Raw genomic sequence first — 23688 nt, forward strand, 5'->3', positions numbered from 1 at the left:
AAAGCTTGCCAAATCTGTTTATTCAACTTTCCTATCACAAAACTACCCTATCTCTTTCCAATAGATGTGCCTGGGAGAGTGAAAGACAACACTTTTACAATCAGAAAAGCACCCCCTATTTTTGTCCATTCCACAGAGAGTAGTACAACATACAAGCTGGCTGTTTTGAGGGGTGTGTTCATGTTTCCTCTGGTAGCATGCTCTTAAACAAATGATTATATTTTGGAGAGAAGGGAAACTTACCATGGGGCCTGGTGGGCCATGGGGACCTGGTGGGCCTGGTGGGCCTATGATCTGCATGTCCGAAAAATAAACATGAATTTGGTTACTTCATTTAGATAAGGCAGTTGGGCTTGAATCTCATGCTGGGCTTCTGCTAAGGCCATTAATGGTTGCAGAGGAAGAAGGATACTGGAAGAAGTGATGCATTTGATTCTCTACATTTGGAAATTCCTTCGTGAGAATAAAAAAACTTAAAAAAAATACAGTTGTTCTACAGAAGCCAGAATAAATCAAAAGTACATTAAAAGAAAAGGAAGCAACTGATTACCAAGAAATGCTATAATGCTACAACTACTATTAAACTCTCAAATATTTCACTAAGCAACAACAGGGCTCTGGAGAAAAAAAGAACGTAGGTTCTACATTCACAGAGCTCTATCCAAAAGCATTTTGGGAAAACCATTGATTTTTCTCCTCGGGATTAGATAGTCCTCTGAAAAATCGCTTCTAACTCAGACCTCTGAGACACTTTTGTCTCTCGCTGTACAAGGCTGACGGATATTTCTTCTACAGTTTGACAGACCAAGAGGTTCATGGCCTTTCTACTGTTGATAAGCCATCTGGCACAGGTTGAAGTCGGTGAATAATTGGCCCATTTCAGAGTTTTTCGGGAACCATGGAAGTTCAGCCCCCATGTACTTACGGAAGGACCCTGAGGACCTGGCAATCCCGAGTCTCCTTTTTCTCCTTTCATTCCATTGGCACCCTACAAATAACCATTAAGAGTTGAGCTGGTCAGGTAAGGAACAGCTGAATTTTCTCCCCAAATCCATCATCCTCTTGAAATTTTTATAATATCATGCACATGATAATGTAAGAGAAGGATTTATCCCCTTGCATTTTAGCCTCAAGCTAAACATCAAGCTTCCTCAAATCCCTAGGATTGTGCATGATATGTGAAATAAATTATAAAGTAAATGAAACTAAGTTATGCTTGATTGGTTAAACTTATACATTGCTAAATATATCCAATTATAACTGTTATATTTTTAATGGTGGTGCTGACTTTAACTTCTTTTTCACTGACACTTATTTACACATTTCCTTGTTTTAAAAAATGATCTAGGGCGGTGAGGTTTTCTATATTTTTTTCCCTACATTTTTCTACATTTCCCTCTCCAAATTCTCAGTAAAAATTATGGGGGAAACCATAAAAACACCATCCCATAATATTGTAACATGAGGAGAACACTTCCAGTGTAATTTGTTTTTTAATTATTTTGTATTTTTTAGGTTTTTTTTATTATTGTTTATTTTAAAATGATCAGTTACATCCTACATTAATGACCAACTCTATTTATTTTACTATCTTCTAGGGAAATAATTCAGGACAGCATAAAGGTTTATTTTATAATTCATTTGGTTAGATGCTTTAAAATTTCTTCTAGAGCCTTAGTTGTAGTAATTAACCAAAAACACCTCAAATATTTAATAATAAAAATATTAAATGAACCATTAGATGAGACTGCAGCTAATAATACAACTATTTTCTGATTATTTAATTTATCTTAATATGAATACATCTTTAAAAATATAAACATACCGGTAATCCAGGAAGTCCAATTCCTCCTTTTTCACCTGGCATACCTGGGTCCCCCATGTCTCCCTTTGAACCTTTGAGTCCCTACAAATGATATGGTTTGCACTTAAGAATCATACTGACCATGGATGGTTACATAATAGGGAAAACAGAATTCCAGATTACTTTTGCCAATAGATGGGCCTCAGGCTGAGATGATTCTGATTTTCATTCTTAGGTAGAGTTATCTCTTATAGCAAACTTCTACATTGAATCAATACTATTTCCTCTTGTAATGGAAGAGATTAAATTCTATTACTTAGGCCATTTAAGTATGAAAAGCAGGAATGTAAGTGTTGACATCATTTCTCCTGATTCCACATTTTTACCTGGCAGCTAATTCTATATCACCAGTCCTGAAAACAAATTAATGGGTTTAATACACACTATACATTTTGAAGCAGGACCTAGTGTTATAGTAACAAAGGTCCAAATAAATTTTTCACATCTCCACTCATTATATCCCTCTATTCCCATTAAATGCAGGCAGAGGTTCCAATCACCAACAGTTTTCAATGGTCCCATCTACAGACAGGTAGATCATTCAGTATATACTAATGCTCAATTAATGCTTAGAAATACTTCCACTTCTCCAGTGTTATTATTTTGTTCTCGTGACATCTCTATGAGGTGATCCAAGATGTGATTTTTTACTCTCTTTTTACAGTGAGGAAACAGATATATGTGTATTTTGAATGCAAAAAAATAGGAATTTTGTGATACTAATACTGAAATTAATGTATATCGTTAAGCATTTTCATCTAAGGAGGTTCACTGCTGTATGACCAGATGGCCCATCCTTCAGCAGAGATGATCATAGTTATTTTAGTTATGGTTATAGGGATCCCTGGTTGCACTAACCTGTTCATATTTTCTATACTTAAAAACTACTTAAGTGGGCTTCCCTGGTGGCGCAGTGGTTGAGAGTCCGCCTGCCGATGCAGGGGACACGGGTTCATGCCCCGGTCCGGGAAGATCCCACATGCCGCAGAGCGGCTGGGCCCGTGAGCCATGGCCGCTAAGCCTGCGCGTCCGGGGCCTGTGCTCCGCAACGGGAGAGGCCACAACAGTGAGAGGCCCGCGTACCGCAAAACAACAAAAAACAAAAACCAAAAACCAAAAACTACTTAAGGACAGGAACTTGTCTTTTCTTGTTACGTATATCTGTTTCATAGCACCTACTTCAGAGTCACCCACTAGGTGGGTGGGTGGGTGGGTAGGTACCTAAATACATAGATGGATCTTATAGTTAATCAGATCCTGGTTGGTTTCAGGAATCTAGTAAAAGAGAGCAGCAGGAGAGTCAACCCACTGGACCTAGTAGTAGAAGAAGACCTTGTGAAGCCTATAGAAAAAAAATTCAGCTATTGTATATGTAGGGATGACATACCATGTAGTATGTCACTATGTATGTCAAATTATTTATAATGACTAACTGGGGGAGGTAATACCATCAGATTTTTAAATGCTAATGTGATCTCTGATGGATATAGCAGATCATCTAAAGTCTCTTTTATAACTACCACATGTTAATTTAGTGTGATGTTATATGATTTCAATATACAACTCTGATATTAAAATAACGCTTCTCTTAATTTTCTTATCTAATACTATCTCCTGAGAGGGATATATCACAAACTGTATCAAGAATGTCTTTGATTTCTTATGATCTTCTTGATTTTAGCCATTTCTTAGGTAAATAATGGAAGCCCACAAAACATCAAAAGTCTTGAAACTCATCCTTGTGATTAGATTCTGAATTTTGAATACTGTCCACACTCTCCTAGTCAGATTCATTTCTACCAGGGGTTGGCAAACCATGGCTTACAGGCCAAATCCAGCCCAGGAATTGTTTTTGTACAGGCTGAATGTTTAAAACAAAATGTAAGTGGCATTCAAAAAATCTGATAGAGAATGTCTATGGCCTGAAAAGCCTAAAACATTTACTATCTGGCCCTTTATAGAAAATGTTTGTCAACCTCTGTTTTAGGGGAAACCCTCGGAGATATTGCCATATTCTACAAAGCTACAAGTGTCCTGCTTGTTTCTGTCTTTTCTAATGATCTAGAAAATTAGGTACAATCTTTATTTGGGAAAAGACAACAATGTCAAAATTACACATGTAAGCAATATCTAATTTTGTGGAAACTACCGTCACAGCTTTAAATCTTGAATTATTTGTATTCACTGACAAGAATTAGGCAATTCTTACTAAATTGGTAATTATCTTACAAGTCTAATAAAAATTCACAGAGATGTCATTGGTAGATTGATAGGGATTATTAAGGTAAATCTAAAGCATCATATAACTTGCATGTTTGTACAAAGAAAACTAATGCCTAATTTAAAACCAATTGCTTTTTAAAGTTAATGTAGTCTCTAGAACAGAAGGTAAGAAAAAAAAAGAGAATATCATAAATCAACACTCATGCCTTTTGGTCTTCAAACCTATAACAAAAGGTCATCAATAAATGATGCTTTAAATGACAGTATATGTCTTTGAAAATTACCTGCTCTCCATCAACTCCTGGGACTCCTGGAGATCCTGGCTCTCCCTGTTAAGATAAAAATTGATGGCTAGCTTCTTATTTATTATTGGTAGCATACTACACTAAGTAAAAATGAGGCAAAAAATGATGCTAGTTGGTAACAGTACAATTTAACTTTCAGCAAATGCATCATAATTCAAGTACGTTATTACATCATACCACATGACTATACAAAGTGAAATAATGTTTTTTTTTCTTTTGGCCACACTGTGTGGCATGCAGGATCTTAGTTCCCCCACCAGGGATCGAACCCGGACCCCCTGCAGTGGAAGCCCAGAGTCTTAACCACTGGACCGCTGGGGAATTCCAAAACAACATTTTTTTGAATATTATGTATAATAATACTTACATATCGCTAAGATTCAGTGTTTTTATTTTTTCCCCTCATGTGGGATTCAGACTATAAGAATTTGGTGAAAGAAAACTGAAATCATCTGATGGCTGACCATATCCTCCAGGAACAACCTATACGCCTCAGCTAGTTAATTTTTTCCTCCTTAAAATTCTGTATGATTTCTCTTATTTTCCAATTTGAGAAAAAAGCAAAAACATGGTAGTTAACTCAAGAAAGAGTAAAATGAAAGGCCCCATATGTTTATAATATTTAACCTGGCATTGTTTGAACCGTGAATACAAATTCATAATGATTGTGAATGTGCTATTTCCAGATAAGCCTCACTGAAGGATATAATATATCAGATAATATCTTAATCCACAGAAAATTACTTTTGGATCAATTCAATTTCCTATACTATGCTAGGAACGAACTGAATTTACTCTTCATATTGTGATTTATTAGAACCCTTGACAAACCCAAAATAGATGGATTTATTTTTTCTTAACTGAAGATGTTCCATTAAAGACAAATTTAAACAATGTGCTAGAGATTTATTCAAACAACAAATGTCCAGTTACTTTTCAATTGGAAAGGTACTGAACAAATTCTTTGAAAGGCAAGATATTATTTTATATCAATGGGTCATTTATGTAGACCCCATTATAAATCTCTCTGATGCCCACACCTCGGAAACTTTGTAAAAACAATTCCTTGGAGTGTGTGAGTAGCCTGCCTCGCAGACAGATTTCCAAGGGAACTGACTTGAGGCTGTATTTTTCTAGAAAGGCTTGTTTGGTGATGTTATAAACCACAATATTGAAATGGTTAGAGTTGCTTTCCCTGGTTAGAACTTTAAGAGCTATTGGTCATAGTGTGAAATCTGAGCCTTCCAAATGTTAAAGGAAGGCATGACAAACACATGAAAAAAAAAAAAAAAGAAAAAAAGAAAAAAATCCTTTTTTAAAAAATTCCAGATTTCCTGCTCTTTGTGGTAGCGGCAACATTTATTTTGCCACCAACAAGTCTGTTAAGGTTGGATGCAACTGGCTAAGCCCTAGTTTCATGCAGTCTGAATACTTGTCAGCACTCTGGGTCCAGTAATGGTTGCCATGCTTTTCCCTTCAAAATGTGACCCACAAATGTTTAAAGGAAAATATAACTCATGAGTTATTCATTTATCCTGCACCCACCAAAAGTAGTTTGTAAAGAGTTGTTTGATGTATAAGAAGTCAAACTGTCCTTGTTTGATAAAGGAAGGAGGAATGCTAATTTGAATAGGTTCCCATTCAGTCTGAGGCTGTGTGTCCTGAGTGAGAATGGGTTTTATATTTGCCTCGTGCTGAATTTGTTGACTCCTGGTCATAGGCACAACTCCCGGCAATTATCCCAACCTTCTCAAGGGGAGATAATGGAAAGCATGAAGGACTGTATCAACTGAGCCAAGATCTCAATTACAAGATCATTGTGGCGTGTACGAGGTGGGCCAGAAGGCTGGCATAGTGGGAAGGGTGGCATGGTAAGAGGTAAGGGAGTATGACTAACAACCCTCCCCCACCCTACTTGTCTAGACATTCACTTGGCCAATTTCTTCCTGCCTTTCAGTTTCAGCTCGAAGTCATCCTTGACCCCAAGGCAGACAGGAGCCTTCCTGTACACATCTTAACCAATGCACTTACTCTGTTTATTCATAATTGTGCCTTTACTTGCCTTTCTCCATCCCTGGGCTAAAAGCTCCTTGTTAAAACCCCTTGCTGGGCTTCGCTGGTGGCGCAGTGGTTAAGAATCCGCCTGTCAATGCAGGGGACACGGGTTCGAGCCCTGGTCCGGGAAGATCCCACATGCCGCGGAGCAACTAAGCCTGTGTGCCACAACTACTGAGCCTGTGCTCTAGAGCCCGCGAGCCACAACTACTGGAGCCCGTGCGCCTAGAGCCCGTGCTCCACAACAAGAGAAGCCACCGCAATGAGAAGCCTGTGCACTGCAACGAAGAGTAGCCCCTGCACGCCGCAACTAAAGAAAGCCTGCGTGCAGTAACAATAGAACCAACGTAGCCAAAAATAAATAAATAAAATAAAACCCCTTGCTATATCCTAGTATCTTTACTAGATATCAGTATTTACCATGGAATAGAGGCCCCAAATTAATTGTTGATTAATGTAATTAATAAATGAATAGCAGTTGGATTATAAAACACAGGGGATGTAGGTTTTAATGATATAGCTTTCTTGGCTAGGTAGCTAGGTAGCTTTCTTTGGGTCAAGTGCTTTTGGGGCTTCTGTAGGCCTTTGGGCTATAAAGAAGAGTCAAGTCCCAGAAGGTTTTGAGGTTTGTATGGAATAAGGTACAGACTTAGCATTGAGGACAATTTTGCTTCCGGAGATTTAGTCAAGTGGGGGCATAAAGCAAGGAACTTAGACCTTGGCTGACACTACACAGAGGACAAAGGAATCTACAGATTTCCTTCTAGGTTTTCTAGCCCAGCTCCCCAAGATACTAAAGAATAGGGATCCAGGCCAACTTGCTTACCAGGGATAAAGACTGCATATGATTGGAGCATTTTTTGTGTTATATCTCTTAGGGAGCAGAATGTGGTGGAGAAATAGAAAATAAAAAATCCCCAAACTTACAGTAATGTTATACATGAAATCTGTTTGAAATTAGTATCTATGTTCTAAATAGATCTCACATAGCCAAGGACCTCAGTAATATTTTACTGCATATTCCTTTTAATAATAGAAAAAATAATTGTTTCTATGTGCTAGCTTTCAGTTTTTAAGTATCTTGAAAAAGAACAAAAGCTGATATGTGTGTATGTGTGTGTGTGCATGTGTGTGTATGAGGTAGATTTAGCAAATAAACTGCCTAAAGGCATAAACAAAAGATGGATTTTGACACCACTTGAATCTCCTACAAAAAACCCAATGATGTAAGTCGTATTTCAACACGTGTAGCTCAGTTCTGAAAAGCCAGAATCGCTGGCCATGTATTAATTGATCGAACGTGGTTTAATAAGCTTAAGTTTGGAGGGAAAAAGCTAACATTACCAATAAATTTTAGATATAATCAAGTAATTTGGTTTCTACTGTTCATAGTTGGTATGTTCTATTAGATGAAATTTAAATGGCAGAATGTTTGAATATATATAGCAGGATGTGTTATAAAATGACTGAAAGTGATTCCTAAAATTGTCATTTCTGAATGCGTCATGCTGAAGCTTTTCTTGTTCTTTTTATTATGAAAGGATTGAAGGAAAGGAACTTTTTTGGTGTCAGAGTAAATTTTCCTTCAATTTAAATATTTGCCTTTTTCCATACACCACATTTAGTGTTTCTTTACACTTACAATTTCTGTAAAACTTGTTTTTCCTTTGTTTAATATTCTGTTTTTCTGAATGTCCTCCTTCTAAATTTAATGCCATTTCTATTTCTCTCCCTTCTTTCCTAATTTTTCTTTTTTCTGAACCCTCTTCCTTCAGCCCAGACCTCAATTTCTGTTTTTGGGTGTTTTTTTTGTGGTACGCGGGCCTCTCACTGTTGTGGCCTCTCCCGTTGCGGAGCACAGGCTCCGGACGCGCAGGCTCAGTGGCCATGGCTCACGGGCCCAGCCGCTCCGTGGCATGTGGGATCTTCCCGGACCGGGGCATGAACCCGTGTCCCCTGCATCGGCAGGCGGACTCTCAACCACTGCGCCACCAGGGAAGTCCCAGACCTCAATTTCTATTCTCAGCTCTCTTAAGCAATACTGTTGATCTCAGCTCCTCCAGTATTTTGTAACATTGATTTTCAGAGATACATATATTTAATATGGGATTCTCTGCACTATATGTAGTAAACGGAAACAAGTAAAATAAAGAATAACCTTTGGCCCTTGTAGTCCTTGAGGTCCAGGTGGTCCAGGGGGACCCTAAATCCAGAAAAGACAAAGTTTTAAAGTTTTAAAAGATAGTATCTGTAATAAATTGTATGCTTTAAATACTAAGTACACTCCACACCTCCCTAATTTCCATCATAATCAAATATCCTCCAGTATTGATATGTAAAGAGGAAACATTTCACTGGTTACGGAATTATAAAAACTACCTACTTATATGCAGAAAAAAATCAACACATTTAGGTTAAAATAATGCTCTAGAGTTGATTTGTAAGACAATGTAAAATTGCTGCCATGTCCCACATACATCTTTTGGGGTTGAATTAACTTCCTAATATATTCTGTGTTTCTAGAAACACTTCTCTCCTCCCCCCCCACAAAGGCTTTGATTTCCCAAACACTAAAGAACAAAGCCATATGATTAAGATAAAGCCAAAGACTTTTAAAAAAAATAACAATAAAATTTTTTTTTGACTTTTTTACTAAGCAGACAAAGTGATTCAACTGGGGCAAATGTTGTAAATGGTTACTAATATAAGAAAACATAACATTAAATATCAGATAAAAACAATGGCTACATTAGTACTATTATGACCGGCATGCATCAACACCGAATACAAAGTCACAAACCACAGAAATCATGCAATAGGAGTTACCGTGACTGTTAAGGTGGTAATCCTCTGTTGGGAAAATGTATTGATAAAGACAGAGTTACCTAATTTGTGTGCCAAAGTACAGTAATACATTTCTGAAATAAGATTTTGAATATATTTTGGCAAGACTGATGTCTTATAAGGAATTGACAAGATCCTGAAAACATATCTTATCTTCAAACGAATACCATAGATTGTAAAAATTCTTTTAAAAATTCTTTTTAGAATTTTATTTAAAAATCTATGGAAAAAGAAAAAAGAAATGTCAACATTTTAATTCACTGATTTAAATTATGAAGTAAAATGGTGTACACTGGTGGCTTGTCAGCAGAATTGGGAGCTGAGAAACTTTCCTATTCATAAAAACTCTATTTCTAGAGTACTTTGATTAGAGAAAACGGAAATATCTAATTGTATAAGTAATATTTTTTTCTTTTAGTTTGTATCTCAATTGGTGCATTATAATTAGCTTGTGCGTGTCTGTGTGTTTGTGTGTGTCTGTGTGTGTGTGCCATGACTAAGACAGGAATTGACATGGGATTCGCCTTGTTTCTTAATGTAAAGGGCTTGAATACTGTACCAAAATATATTCTCTCAAAGTATGAATTTCTAAAACAACCAATCCCCAATCCACAAACCATTTTTGTTTTAAGATTTTCTAGTCTAAGTGCTGTACAAAAACTTCTGTAACGCCTGTACCACTTTATGCGATTTTAGGGGAGAGAACATTTTCCATTAGGAGCTCTGGTCCTAGACAAACACTGTCCAATTACATGTAAACTTGTGACTATCGGTTTAACTCCATCTTTTTGTCTTCCACTGCTCCCTTCCAATTTCTAATTCAAGGTGTTGGTGCTGTTTTTTAATTGTCGTTGTTGTAAAAAATAATCTTAACATCATCCACCCATCTCACTTCAAACACTTGAGTTTTTAGTGATATGGTGCATCATTCCTTAGAAAACAATACATTTATGCCCGTGTACAGATGGTTCAAGTTTGTATTCCATGATAAGATCAATCACGGTCATTACAGCTTCAGAGAAGACGGGGTAGGAAAAAATAACCAGTGCTTCTAAAATAGAAGGCAAAATGGCCACGAACTGGGGCAAGGTTATAAAAAAGTTAAGGCCCAGATTTTTATACCATCATATCTATGTAACATAAGGCACTACTTATTTTATTCTTAAGGGATTCACCTAAACCAAGAGTTGAATTTACGATTATGAGAAAGCTACTTCTTTGCTCCTATATGGGTAGATGAGTCATTTAAAAAAGGCTATTAGAAAAGTATAGAGTAGAAATAATTTCTTTATCATTACTTTCCAATTATAAATAACATTTTTAACTAGACAGCAAAAACATAAAACCTTGGAGAGGGAAGGAGTTTAAAATTTAAAGTCTCAGAGGTTTTCCAACCTGAGCCATGTATGATTCATTTTCCACCTAAGCACAAAACTAGCTTGTCTTTTTTAAAGTTCAAGGATAACAACATGCTTTAAAATGAGTTGCCTAAATAAAAGAACATTATTATTGGAAACTGAACTATAACAGGAGGGGTTTAAATAAGCTTGTTAAATAACTATATTTGTTAGACCTAAAAATTATACATGGCAGGTTCCACCCAGTTAACAGAAGAACAAATGATAGAAAACTAAGCTAACTACTCAAAAACATAGTTTTAACTGCCATCTTGAAGAACCAGTGGGCAGACACTCAGAGACGTCCTAAAGATGTTGGCTCACTTTGGATTTCTCGTATCTGGTTCCTCTAAGTTAAAACTACATAAACTCAGCAGGGTTCTCTGTTGAACTTCAGTAATGACTTGAAAACCAGAATTTTTGGTAGTGATGGAGAAAGACATGTCATTCTCTACTGAGGCATGATGTGAAATGGGAGGCATGAGTTAAAGAAGCTGTAAATTGGTTGAAGGCTAGCAGGATGCTTTGTGATTTATTCTCTGAGATGCTTATGTGAATCTCTGTAGAATTAAAAATTATTTTCTTTCACGTCTCATAATGATGCAAGCTTAAAATCACCCCTGATTTACACTAGAGAAGAGGTTTAGTTTATATGGTGTTGAGAAATTTTAAAAGCTTGAGGTAGGAAATGAAAGGTTTTACTGCTAATTGTGGAAACATAACCACCTTAAATAAAAATCAAAATAAACGGCTTATGACAAATGCTCATGTAAATACGGGCATACCTCAGATATTGCGGGTTAGGGTTTCAGACCACCGAAATAAAGTGAATGTCGTAATAAAGCAAGTCACACAAATTTTGGTTTCCCAGTGCATATAAAAGTTTTGTTTACACTGTACTCTAGTCTATTAAGTGTGCAATAGCATTATGTCTAAAAAAAGTGTACATACCCTAATCGAAAAATACTTTATTGCTCAAGGATATATTGTACAACACAGGGGATATAGCCAATATTTTATAATAACTATAAATGAAGTATAACCTTTAAAAACAGTAAATCACTTTATGTATTGCTCACCTGGAACTTACATAATATTGTACATCAACTACACTTCAATAAAAAAACTTTATTGCTAAAAAAATGCTAACCATCATCTGAGCCTTCAGAGAGTCAGTCTTTTTGCAATAGTAACATCAAAGATCGCTGATCACAGGGAATTCCCTGGTGGTCCAGTGGTTAGGACTCAGCCCTTTCACTGCCATGGGCCCAGGTTTGATCCCCAGTTGGGGAACTAAGATCCTGCAAGCCATGCGGCACAGCCAGGAAAAAAAAAAAAGATCACAGATCACCATAACAAATATAATCAAAATGAACACATTTGAAATGTTGTGAGAATTACCAAAATGTGGCAGAGAGACATGAAGTGAGCAAATGCGGTTGGAAAAGTGGAACCAATAGACTTGCTTGGCACAGGGTTGCCATAAACTTTCCATTTGTAAAAAAATACAGTATCTTCGAATTGCAATAAAGTGAAGTGCAATAAAAGGAGGTATACCTGTAACAATTTTCAGTAGAGGCAACAGTAAAATTTTATATTTCTAAGTGATATTTTTATAATTGTAATATGCACTTATTTATCTAAGTATCCAGATTTTGGGGCAGATTTTTTCTAGAGGAGGCAACAGTGAAATGGAATTTGCAAAACTGAATATCCATCACTGGTTAGAGAACTAGAAGAACAAATGTCTATTCCTTCCTCTCAATCTAATGGCTATTTAGTTTATTTATTAGCGACTCTTAATTCACTAGAGTACTATATTGGAAAAACAAAGAGTTTTGAAGTGAAAAAAAAACCCTTTAAGCTATTTACAAGCACAACACATAGTTGCCTAAACAACCCCCCAAGAATAATAAATCTTTAGGTTGAGGCATAAACATGAACTAGTTGGCTGTGATGGATACTGACTGGTTTACAGTCATATAGAACTCGAGGTGAAAAAAGAAACTGAGCACATCTATTCTTTCATATCAAGATGTAGGTGTTAGATTTTTTTTTAAAAGTACAGTGCGTTTTGGCACATCAGCAAAGAGTATTCAGGAGCTCCTAAAAAAATAACCCTAAGCATAATATTAGATTTTATGGACTCTTAGAAAAAATCCATTCCAAATCATCCTCATTTTACAGATCAGATCAATGAAATATAGATACATTATGTGATTTCCCCAAAGTGACTCAGCTAGTTAGTAACAGAGGGGAAATCAAAGCAGATTTCAGTTTTAGACTGAGGGTAGCTTGCTTCATGCCAGGCTCTGTTCATGTAAAGGCTTTAAAACTCTTCCACAGTCTTTCCAGAAAATGGCCATGGCCAATAACATAGGAGCATATCTTGAAAGATAAGAGAGTGGATACCTCTTAAAGGTAGTTGTAAGAATTATGGTGCCACTGGAAGCAGTTTAAGGGAAATATACAATATTGCTAATAAAGTTGAAAAATGTGACCCTATATTTTAGAAGTAAGAACTCTGACAACATAGTAAGTAACAAAAACTTCCTGTTCTTTCTCTTTCTTTATACATGCAGTTATCAACTTGTGGGAAAAAGGGAACAATTTAGAAAACTGGTTCTAGAATTTGACAACAGCCCAGAGGCTACTGCTTGAGTCTAGTCCACTTGCACTGAGGAACCCTAATTCAAGCTGTTGACCGAACACACTGCCCAAGTAATGTTTCTCTAAGCAGTAAGCATGTGTCTCTATGTGCTTTACCAGAAGAAAAAGAATAAAAAGAACAGAAAAATACAAGGCTGAAGATGGATTCTGTAAAAACTATTTAATAAATGCTTTACTATTTAAAAATGATAGTTGTAACAAAGGACCCATAGAAATGTAAATCTACCATAATTAGATAATGTTAGTGAAATCATATGGGTTGAAAAAAAATCAAACAAGTACAAAATGGAAAATATTTAAAACAGCTAATTTGGCTTTCAAGCAAAAACATGGATTGTGCATATGAATGAAGTATACTTACGAATTCAACCAGTAAGTTTATTTAATATTTACATGCCTAGACCTGGGTCAGACACATTGGGGGAGATAAAATAAGCGTAAGATGAGTTTCCTGTCAACAAGTAATTTACAATCTGGTAAGAGGTAAAACTAAAGTAAATTGTGGAATTTCAGAATAATTAAATGTTAAACTACTGGGTCCTGACTGCTAATATTTAAAAGGATTCAGAGGAGAAATTCACCTGGGTGGCAGCAGTGAATTGTTGGATAGGATTTAGATGGATGAATGAAAGAAAATGGATGAACCAGATAAAAAGATGGTTATTTTTATAGATATGATAAATATGTTGTGGAGAAATAAAAAATTCTGTACAGGAAAGGCAGGGTTATAGGGCCTTAAAAGTCAGATGGAGGAGTTTGGGCTTGATAGAGTAGGCAAGAGGGTCACTTAGGTTTCCGAACAGATTAGAGTCATCAAAATAGTGATAGTTTAGGAAAATTAACCTTGGAGTGATATATAGGAAAAGATTAGAAGAGCAAGGAGGCACTAGGGGTAGAGGAATTGGTTAAGGGCTCATTGCGGTGTTAGATCTGATATAAACAACATGTAGACCTAGCCGGGAACGGAGAGAGTGGGGCAGCCTCAAGAGATACTTTGAAAAAGGAAACAGTAGCTTCTGGTGAGATATAAAGGATGAAGGACAAAGAATAGTTTTTAAATGACACTAAAGTTTCCATCTCAAGAAATTAGAAAACTTGTGGTTTCATTAACAGAAACTGGTTAGTTGGGAAAGGGAATCATTTGGTAGGTGTGAAAGGTAACCAGTATAATTGTATGTATTGGTGAGAGTTGACAAGGCAGTGTTGCATCCACAGTGGACATATTCCTGGGAAGCTAGAGGTATATGCAGATCAGACCTGGAGGTGAAAGACTTGGAAGGCATCATGGGAAAGAACACAAAGGGAGTGATTATACCAAGAAAAGATCAGAGACTTGAGAATACCCAGAATTAGGGGGTGGACAGAGAAATTGGAAATACTAAAATAGAGTGGATCCATCCAAGAAGAAAACTGGAAGAAATGAGAGTAGAAGGTTGGAGAAACCAGAAAGAAAGAGTTTCAAAAGGAAGGTGGTTTAGTATAATGTCACGTAAAAGTCAAGAGTGATGAGTACAATGGCTTGACCTAGAGGTTATTGTTGACCTTTATAAGAGAAATTTCAACAAAATAATGGTACAAGCTACAACGTGGAGTCTAAGTATGAAGAGGATAAATAGGAAGCAAAGGTGATGGAGAGAAGCCACACAGTCTATGGCTTTTTGTTAACAGAAGAAAAAGAATTGAACAGGAGCGGTAGCAAGAAATACCTATAAGAGACTTATTATGTGCTAGGCACTGTTCTAAGTGTATAATATGTACTTAGTCATCTACTCACGACAACCCTAGCTCATGCACTTAGTAAGCAAGAGATGTGAACCCAGGCAGCTCAAACTCCAGAGCCACAGGGCTTTTAATGGCTTTGCTAGGTTCATGTATCAAGCAAGGAGACAAAGCTTGGCCAAACCAGTACAAGATTTAAGATGAGACTGACTAAAGCACATCTGAAGGTAGAAGGGAAAGAGAAGGAAAGATTGAAAAATGCTAGGAAATAAAGAGGATAAACTGGGGCAGGGAGAAGAAGATGGGTTCAGGAGATCAGGGGGAAGGTGTGCTTTGAGCGGTGGAGCCCTCTGAGATCTGAGGGGGGTGGGGTGGAAGCTGATAGTTACACACATTACAAGGGTCTCATCAGTGTCATTGTCTGTATCAAGGCAGGGAGCAGTCACTTGCCTGCAAGGCTTCGTGGAGGTTGCCGTTGTAGTCTATGATCTCGGTGGCTCCTTGATCTCCCTTTTGACCAGGTGGACCCTATGAAAAAATCAGCCAAGAGAACATCATGGGGGTTAGGCTAGGATGAAGAAGGGACTGTGGCGAAAACGGAAATAGCAGCGAACAGCTCTCTCTGACCGTCGATTCCCGACTAAGGCCCAAATGTACTTTAGAATAGATAATCATGTTCAACGTTTGTCCTTATTTCAAAGGAGGCAAACTACTTCTAACTTCCTGTCTGTGGTAGGTTAAATATATTAAATTGGATAAAAAAGAAATACAATTCAATCTCAAAAGCTGTTTCCTAAAAATTATAATGTGTAGGCTAATCTGATTTGACTTGCAAAATTTTGTTGGCTTTATCTATATTTATTAAAGCAACTCCTGACCTCTCTCTCCTCATCTACACCTCATAGATTGCTTCTTCATTTTTTAAGAAGATGGAACACTGTACTTGAACAGTACCTATAAGGAGGGAACAAATATTTTTAAGATGTCTATCTTACTCAGTAGCTCTGCCACTGAATTTCCATTAGTCATGTCCTAATTCCCTGCCTGTGCTTTAAAAAGGTTCTGAAAATATGGACTATTGCTTTCTTTTTAATTGAGTTAATTGAAAAGTGGAAAGTTCCATTAGGTGGATGGCTATGGGCTTGCTATTGCTCATTTGGCAGAGGGGAAGTAGATAGAAAGAGTTCTTTAGACCTTCTCCTTATGGGCTTATCTTACGTGTTCCAGTCTGTATACTCAGTGCTCCTGGTGACTACAATAAAAAATAAGAAGAAAGGGGGGAGTAGCAGGAATAGTCACAGTAGTCTACGTCCAGCGCTATTGTTGGGTATTATTAGTCCAAGTGCCTTGTGAAAAGCCACATAGACACACACTTCAAATCTAGGCTTGTTGGAGGCCAAAAGAGTAGATGAGACACACTCACCCTTGGTCCCAGGGCTCCAGAGTCCCCTTTGTCTCCACGGTCACCCTTTCCCCAGTGAAAAGAGAAGAAAACCGAGTTAGTAGTGAGGCCAACAGTCCAGAAATATCTCAAATCTAAGGATGTATTTAACACCATACAGCAACACTTTTAATATGAACTTCTGCAGTGGAAAATAACAACTAGAAATACAATAACCACTGACATGGCAAATGCTTCTTTAAGATGGCCCCCGAAGTGAATTAAACTTCCCCCTGCAGATGACAGAGTATTTTGAAACAACAATACATATGGTAACTTGCTTCCTAGGGATCTTGAAAAGCAAAGCAAGTGGTTTCTATGACACCCAAAGCAAGATTTTACCTCTCAGACTGAGCTATGTTCCTGCCTGTATATGAAGAGATTTGGGGCAAGGCGGAAAAGAGGCAACCAATTAATTGGGTTGTCTGTTTTCTGAGAAGTCATTCTAGGGAGATTTAGGAGGGAAAGGTCACCAGCTGGGCCTCCCTCTGATGATGAAGATCTAAGGAAAAGTTTTCTAGAGGTATAGGTCTCTTAGCCCTCAGAAAGTGCTGAAGTGGACAGCAGCTAGCTGGACCAGGTTGGCGGGGCTGAAGGTCAAGATCTGGGCAAACACAGCTTTCTCTTTTTTCAATGCAACATGAAAAGTCTCTAAATGTCCATTTATGGTGTGATGACTACCTCCCATCCCCGCCAAGAGACACCAGGAATCATCTAAACCTCAAACTGCAAATGCATCACTGAGAACACTCAGAATTTTCAGAAGTCTAAACAGAAATTTTGGAGAAGAGATTTGAACCTGGGTAGATTTGAAGGTTCTTTAAAATAGCCTAAAATTTACAGGGTCCTTTTCCTAAATAGAATTCAAAGCATTTCTATATGTCTTTCTTATAAACTGGATAAGGACCAATGAAGATGAGCAGGAAAAGGGATTATAATTTTTCTATCCACATTATGCTAATAACATTGACCATAATAATAAAATTTTGCTATGAATGGGGAATTATTAATTTCTGCTGTTTTCCCCATTTTCCACATTATTAGCATGATTAATAACATGATTCTGCTAGTAGTATATAGATTATTGCAGGTACTATATAAAGAGCATGATAAAGGAGAGAATTTCAATTAGTGGTGAAATTTTAATGGAATAAAGGGAGTCACCTGACTTGAAAGCAAAGTATAATCTGAACATTTATCACAAAGATAGCCAGGAAATAAAAAATAAGATTATACTGTATATAATTGAAGTAAAGTACTTAATTTTTTCCAAATAAGCTACACATAGGAAACAGGAAATACAATTTCTCATAAAGAATGGTCTGAAGCACAGAACAGAAAAACAAACAAGATGAAACAAACCAACTGTTCTGAGATGTCATCATAGGGATGAAATTACTGCAACCCTAGTGTGTGAAAGAGTTTAATCTAAAACATGATTCTCTGTGGAAGAGACACATGTTACATGACGGCCTCATGTTACATTAAAATGGTTACCCAGTTACTGACCTTTGACCCCTTTGGGCCTCTAGTTCCTGATTCACCTTGTTTCCCCTATTATAGAAGAATATGAAGATGAAAAAGAGAACATGACAGAGGGAGATAAGAACAGAAAAAAAGAAATTAGCAGTGACTCAGGATAATACAGAAAAATGGAAACACTTTATTTTAACTGCCTCAATATACTCCATATAATGTAGGCTGTTACAACACTGAACATAGGTATTATCACCGTATCATTAGTTCACTCCCTGGTCTCTCCACCAACCTTCATGCCATTATAATTCTGAAGACTGCCCACCCATCAGCGGATGGGAAGCATTCTGTGACTAATTCTCATTAGTCTCAACAGTGTTTGCATAAATTTCCTTTTCATCAAAGAGTAAATCATTTCCTGTGTCTCTAGGATGGGTTATTAAAATAAAGTGTTACCATACTAGTTTGCAGGAAGTTTAGAGGAATAGATTGAAAAGTCAAATAAATCCTTAGCTCTCATACTTTCAAGGTGTTACACACCATCAAATTACCACAGAAACTAACACAACACGGTTCCACATTTTCCTCAGTAGGTTTTAATATACATCGAGTGGTAAGGTGTTAGTGTGACAGTACCTCCTGATTTATATTTGGATGTGTTATTAATTTGTTGACTGAACAGAACAGAGTAAACTGGAAAAGTTGAATTGTAAAACCCTTTTTAGAAAATAACGAATTGGTGTGAATTTCAATGAATTATTTGTGATTTTGGCTGTTTTAATACCCCTTGAATAATTTTATTTTAGTTGCATGTTCTAAAGTAAGTGGCACACATTTCCAAACCAGAGAATGTTGTTTCCAGTGTGAGAATAACTGACCTTTGGTCCAGGGGCTCCAGGCTCCCCTCGATCCCCTCTTCCAGGATGCCCTGCCTCCCCACGGTCGCCCTGTCACAAATCGCAAAATAGGTAAATGGCGCCCCCTATCACCCCCAGCTAGTCCCTGTAGGTTAATGAGTGAGTTGAATAAAATCAAAGAAAGCAGAAAGTTACTATTTATTTACCACATACTCGGCATTGTATTAACCTCAACATGGATTATCTCATTTAATAATCAAAATAATTATTCAGGGCTTCCCTGGTGGCGGAGTGGTTGAGAGTCCGCCTGCCAATGCAGGGGACACGGGTTCGTGCCCCGGTCCGGGAAGATCCCACATGCCACGGAGCGGCTGGGCCCGTGAGCCATGGCCGCTGGGCCTGCGCGTCCAGAGCCTGTGCTCCGCAACGGGAGAGGCCACAGCAGTGAGAGGCCCGTGTACCGCAAAAAAAAAAAAAAAAAAATTCAACGTTTGCATTTTCATTCCCGTTTTATAGACAAAGAAATGGTTTGGTAAATGCCTGTCAGATGCCTATGTTGGTAAATGGAAAGACTTTTTTTTTTTTTTTTGGCCGCGCCCTATGTGGGATCATAGTTCCCTGACCAGGGATCGAACCAGTGCTCCCTGCATTAGAAGCTCGGAGTCTTAACCCCTGGACTGCTAGGGAAGTCCTAGAAAGACCTTTAAAGGGAATTGATAAGGGCCATCATTAATACCTCACAACAGGCATGGACATAGTTTTCAGTCTGCAGCAACTTTTTAAGATCTTCCGAAGCAGGGCAACATGGCTAAGTGCCAAGTTTTGTAATTTGATTTTCTGGGCTTTACTCCTGGCTCTGGAATACTTACCAGTTTTGTGTTTTGGGGAAAGTTAGTTAAGTTCTGAAAGCCTCAGTTTCCTCTGTAAAATGGAGAAAATTAGAGTACTGGTTTCATAACCTAGAAACGGAAAGTGCTTGGCATTGTACAAGATCCAGAGGTGTTACAGCTTTTACTAGGTTTATAGCTCTGGGAAGGATGAGCATGGTCACTGCCCACAGGGACCTAGTGCTCTAGTTAGAAAAGATCCACATGAACAAAATAGTTAAGAGTTAAGGAGTAATGTAAGGCCATATGTGAGAGAAGAAGAAACTCCACAGGGTTTTCAGTGGTCCAGACTGACTTCCTTTTGGTGAGACTTGGGTCATGTCCTGAAGGATGGGGTAGGGTGTATATTATAATTATCACTGTTTATAACTGTGCTATTGATGAGTGCAGGAACTGCACACAACACTTTACCTGCATTATCCTATCTAATTCCCAGGACAAATGAGAAAGGTGTTAGTATCCATAGTCTACAGATGAGGAAACTGAAGCTCAGAGAGGTTAAATAACTTGCCCAGAGCCTTTAACGTGGGAGAGCTGTAATATAGAACTGACTGTAGTCAGTCTTCATACATGTTTTGTATGTAAACCTCGCATACATGTTTTGTATGCAAATCTTGCATACATGATTTTTGTATGTATACATGTTTTGTATGTAAATACAAAACATGTTTTGCATGTAAATTTTTGCATACATGTTTTTGTATGTAAATTTTTTGCATACATGTTTTTGTATGTAAATCTTTTGCACATCTCTGGTCATATTCTTAGGATAAATTCCTGCTAGACAAATGGCTGTGTCAAAAAGTATAAACATTTTAAAAGCTAGCTAATCGCCCTTCAGGAAGATGGTGCTGTTTTACACTCCCTGAACACAGACTTGAGAGTGTTCATCTTCCTGCACGATGGGTAGAATTTCAATAATCAAACAAGTTTTGATTTCTGGTGATGGTATGTTTATGGATGAGGGAGGCACCCTTCTCACTGAAGGACTGATTCGTCTTGGAAAGGAAAAGAAAGTAGGATTTCGATCTGTTATGGGTGATGTAGGGATTTAAATTCCAAGATCTTTGTCTGTATCATGCCCACTGTGGGAAACCTTTGTGGTTTTGCAGGGGAGGTGGGATAGATTAGGGCCAGGATGAAGAAGACTCAGTAGGTTTCTCAGCATGAACCAAAAGGGGGTGGGACAATGGAGAGGTTGAGAGAAAGACAAGGGACTTGATTGGATGCAGGAGATGGAAAAGGTGCTCCAGAAGGGATTTTCCAGGGATTAGAGACTGAAGCACTTTTGCTGGTATATGGAATTTTTATTTAAATATGTATATACCATGTTTGGTGTTGCTCTTAATATTTTACAGAAGAATTCTAAAATGGTAACTATAATCTTATTTTAGAGAAAAACAAAAATTTTAGAAAATCATTTCTCTGTAGTATTTACCAGAGTAGTGGAGTCTATATACGTTTACCTAGAATCACTTATTATCATCATGCCCGTAATCAGTTGCTTATTAGTCTCTCTCTGGAATTACATTACATATTTGTGTACTTTTTTCTTTTCTTCCACCCCTTTCTTACACATATTACAGTGGAAGCTTCAGTAGAGTAGACACTGTTTTTGTTGCATTTATTCCCCATTCTCAAATACTAGAAAAATGTCTGGAAAAAAATGTGTTGAATTAATGACTAAACAATATTATACAAAGTATTCTAAATTATTCATAATAAAGTCCTATTTCTTTAGACTGATGGAGGTTTCTCTCAGGCGCTATACAGATGCTGAGAATACAGCAGTACATAAAACAGATTTTTAGATGCAATTATACGTATTTCTTCATTATGATCTCTCTTCACTGTGTTGGGGATAAAATATGAAGACTTAGTTTATTTTTAAAATCTGAATTTACTGGTACAAATCCAGACTGCCTACGCAACCGGTAAAAGACTAGTGTTTGGCTGAAAGAGATTTTTAAATAATCATGACTTTTCCATTATGATACCAATTTCATGTTAGATAGGTAATTCAGCTGAAAATTAACTTCAGAATATTGTTAAATGAATTTCTTATTCATATCCCTCTTGTGGAAATACAAAACAGTTACAGTACAGTCTTTACTTTTATTGGGAGTTCAGAGTAGTATCTGTTATAAAAGTATCTGTTCTGTAAAATCAGGCTGGGTTCTTCATGAACAGTAATTAATGTTGATTTTACGGCTCTACATCTGGATTTTTTTGACTGTGGAAGAGTTTAAAATAAGTGAACAAAAGAAAATATATTTAGGGCTGAACTCTACACTCCACAGTCTGTGTTTCTCCTATTTTCCCCTGCTTAGCAAACAAAATGCCACAAACATTTAGAGATCATGTTCACGCCCGGTCCTCTCCAGCACTGACCAGGTTTCCCGTTTCTTTGTGCTTATCCACAAAGCAATCCTCTTTCTCTACCTGGTTCTGAGGCTGCAAGCCTGAATAAATACGAGAGTTCTGACATGAACACAGAATGCTCATTATTCTTTTGTTCTAGCTCTTTTTATTCCAGAACGTGCATTTCGTGTGTACATCTGTTCAGGCTAAAACAGGCTTTCCTCATATTTTGTTAATAAGCTTGACAGCTCATTATGTGAAAAAGAAATTGCTGAGCAAGCAGTAATTTTACATAAATTCGACAGAGTTTTAGTCTCCCTTTAGGCCACACATAGTTTCCATTGACTAGGATTAGAGTTATTTTCTCTTGACCAGCGGAATGAGGACTCCTCTGTCAGAACAAACCATGAACATATTTCTCGAGCTCTTGGAAATCATCCTGGCTTATTTCTGCTGAATGCAATACACATTGAGGCAAAACTGCTATGGTTTAAAAATAAAAGAAAGTAGTTTGATCTAATTTTGCTCCTTCTTTGATTCATGAGTCTGTCATGAATAAAGTTCCATCCTCAGAGCTGTACCTTTTTATGTCTTACTGGGTAGATAAAAAGGGAACTATGGCTCTGACTGTATCCACAGCAACCTAGTTTTTTATATGGCAGCATATAGATTTTGCTTTTAGGGCCCTCTCTCAGGTTGCCAAGTGGAAGATCACGAGATGGTTTTCATTACAGAATCTTTCTGCGGACGTTATTCAGGATGGATCCTTTTGGGATGAGACACTTAGGAATCTATATGACGTCAGTACTTGCCTTTGCAATCTAGGGAGTGATGGGGGAATAGTAATAATGTTTGATTTATGCGTATGTCTTAAAATGGGTAACGAGGGGCAGGAGTGAATGAGTTCTACCTCTCCTCCTCAGAATTCCCTCACTTTTCCATATGGCCAGGAGACTAATAGCATCATATCAATTTAGGTACAATTTGGGGGACAACTGGAACAATGAATGTATTCCACCATCCTGTTGTTTTGCCTAAGGCTTTCTGGAATTAACTTCCTATTATTCTATTTAACATGGTATTCCCATTAGAAGTGTTAGGAATAGGTGCTGAGCTGCTTTAGTTCTCCATTAGGCAAAAATATCTGGTCACCTAAGGAACACAATGGACTAAAAATATACGATCAAAAATTTCAGAAAGGAAGGAAGGGAAAAACACTACGTTTACCTTTGTTCCTGGTAACCCTGGTAAGCCTGGTTCTCCTTGAGGACCAATGAAACCTGGTTCTCCCTTTAAAAAAATGGGCATATGAGATTATTACATATTTGACAGTAAATATGTAAAGTTAGACTGATTTCCTTCTACTGGGATTTTACTCCTTTGATTGTATATAGCTTTCTTGCTGAGATCCAGCTACTAACTATAAAATTAATCAGAACTGGTTTTGATCAGCCACAGTACTTTGAGCAAAGCTTTGGAGGAGCTTGAGAAAGTAAAAGTGACAAAGAAACAAGACAAATGTCTTTACAATTTCCTTTCTCATCTGTTGTCCAGTGCTTCTTATCATTTACCAAATCAAGATCCATTAT

General features: G+C 37.3%; 1 protein-coding gene across 1 annotated transcript in view; it reads right to left on the bottom strand.

The window, feature by feature from the left end:
- The window catches only part of COL25A1 (collagen type XXV alpha 1 chain), a 453889-nt gene that overhangs the window by 17967 nt on the left and 412234 nt on the right, over window positions 1-23688 (bottom strand). The window contains exons 19-27 of the mRNA XM_027103483.1: window positions 23327-23389; window positions 18873-18941; window positions 16501-16545; window positions 15528-15605; window positions 8606-8650; window positions 4372-4416; window positions 1826-1906; window positions 926-988; window positions 244-294 (exon numbers count right to left, since the gene is read on the bottom strand). Of these exons, the coding sequence (XP_026959284.1) occupies window positions 244-294; window positions 926-988; window positions 1826-1906; window positions 4372-4416; window positions 8606-8650; window positions 15528-15605; window positions 16501-16545; window positions 18873-18941; window positions 23327-23389 (540 nt within the window). The remainder of the gene's footprint in view (window positions 1-243; window positions 295-925; window positions 989-1825; window positions 1907-4371; window positions 4417-8605; window positions 8651-15527; window positions 15606-16500; window positions 16546-18872; window positions 18942-23326; window positions 23390-23688) is intronic.

This window comes from Aethalodelphis obliquidens, unplaced genomic scaffold, assembly GCF_003676395.1.
Source record: "Aethalodelphis obliquidens isolate GAN/ISIS:26980383/991018 unplaced genomic scaffold, ASM367639v1 scaffold6, whole genome shotgun sequence".
Lineage (NCBI taxonomy): Eukaryota > Metazoa > Chordata > Mammalia > Artiodactyla > Delphinidae > Aethalodelphis > Aethalodelphis obliquidens.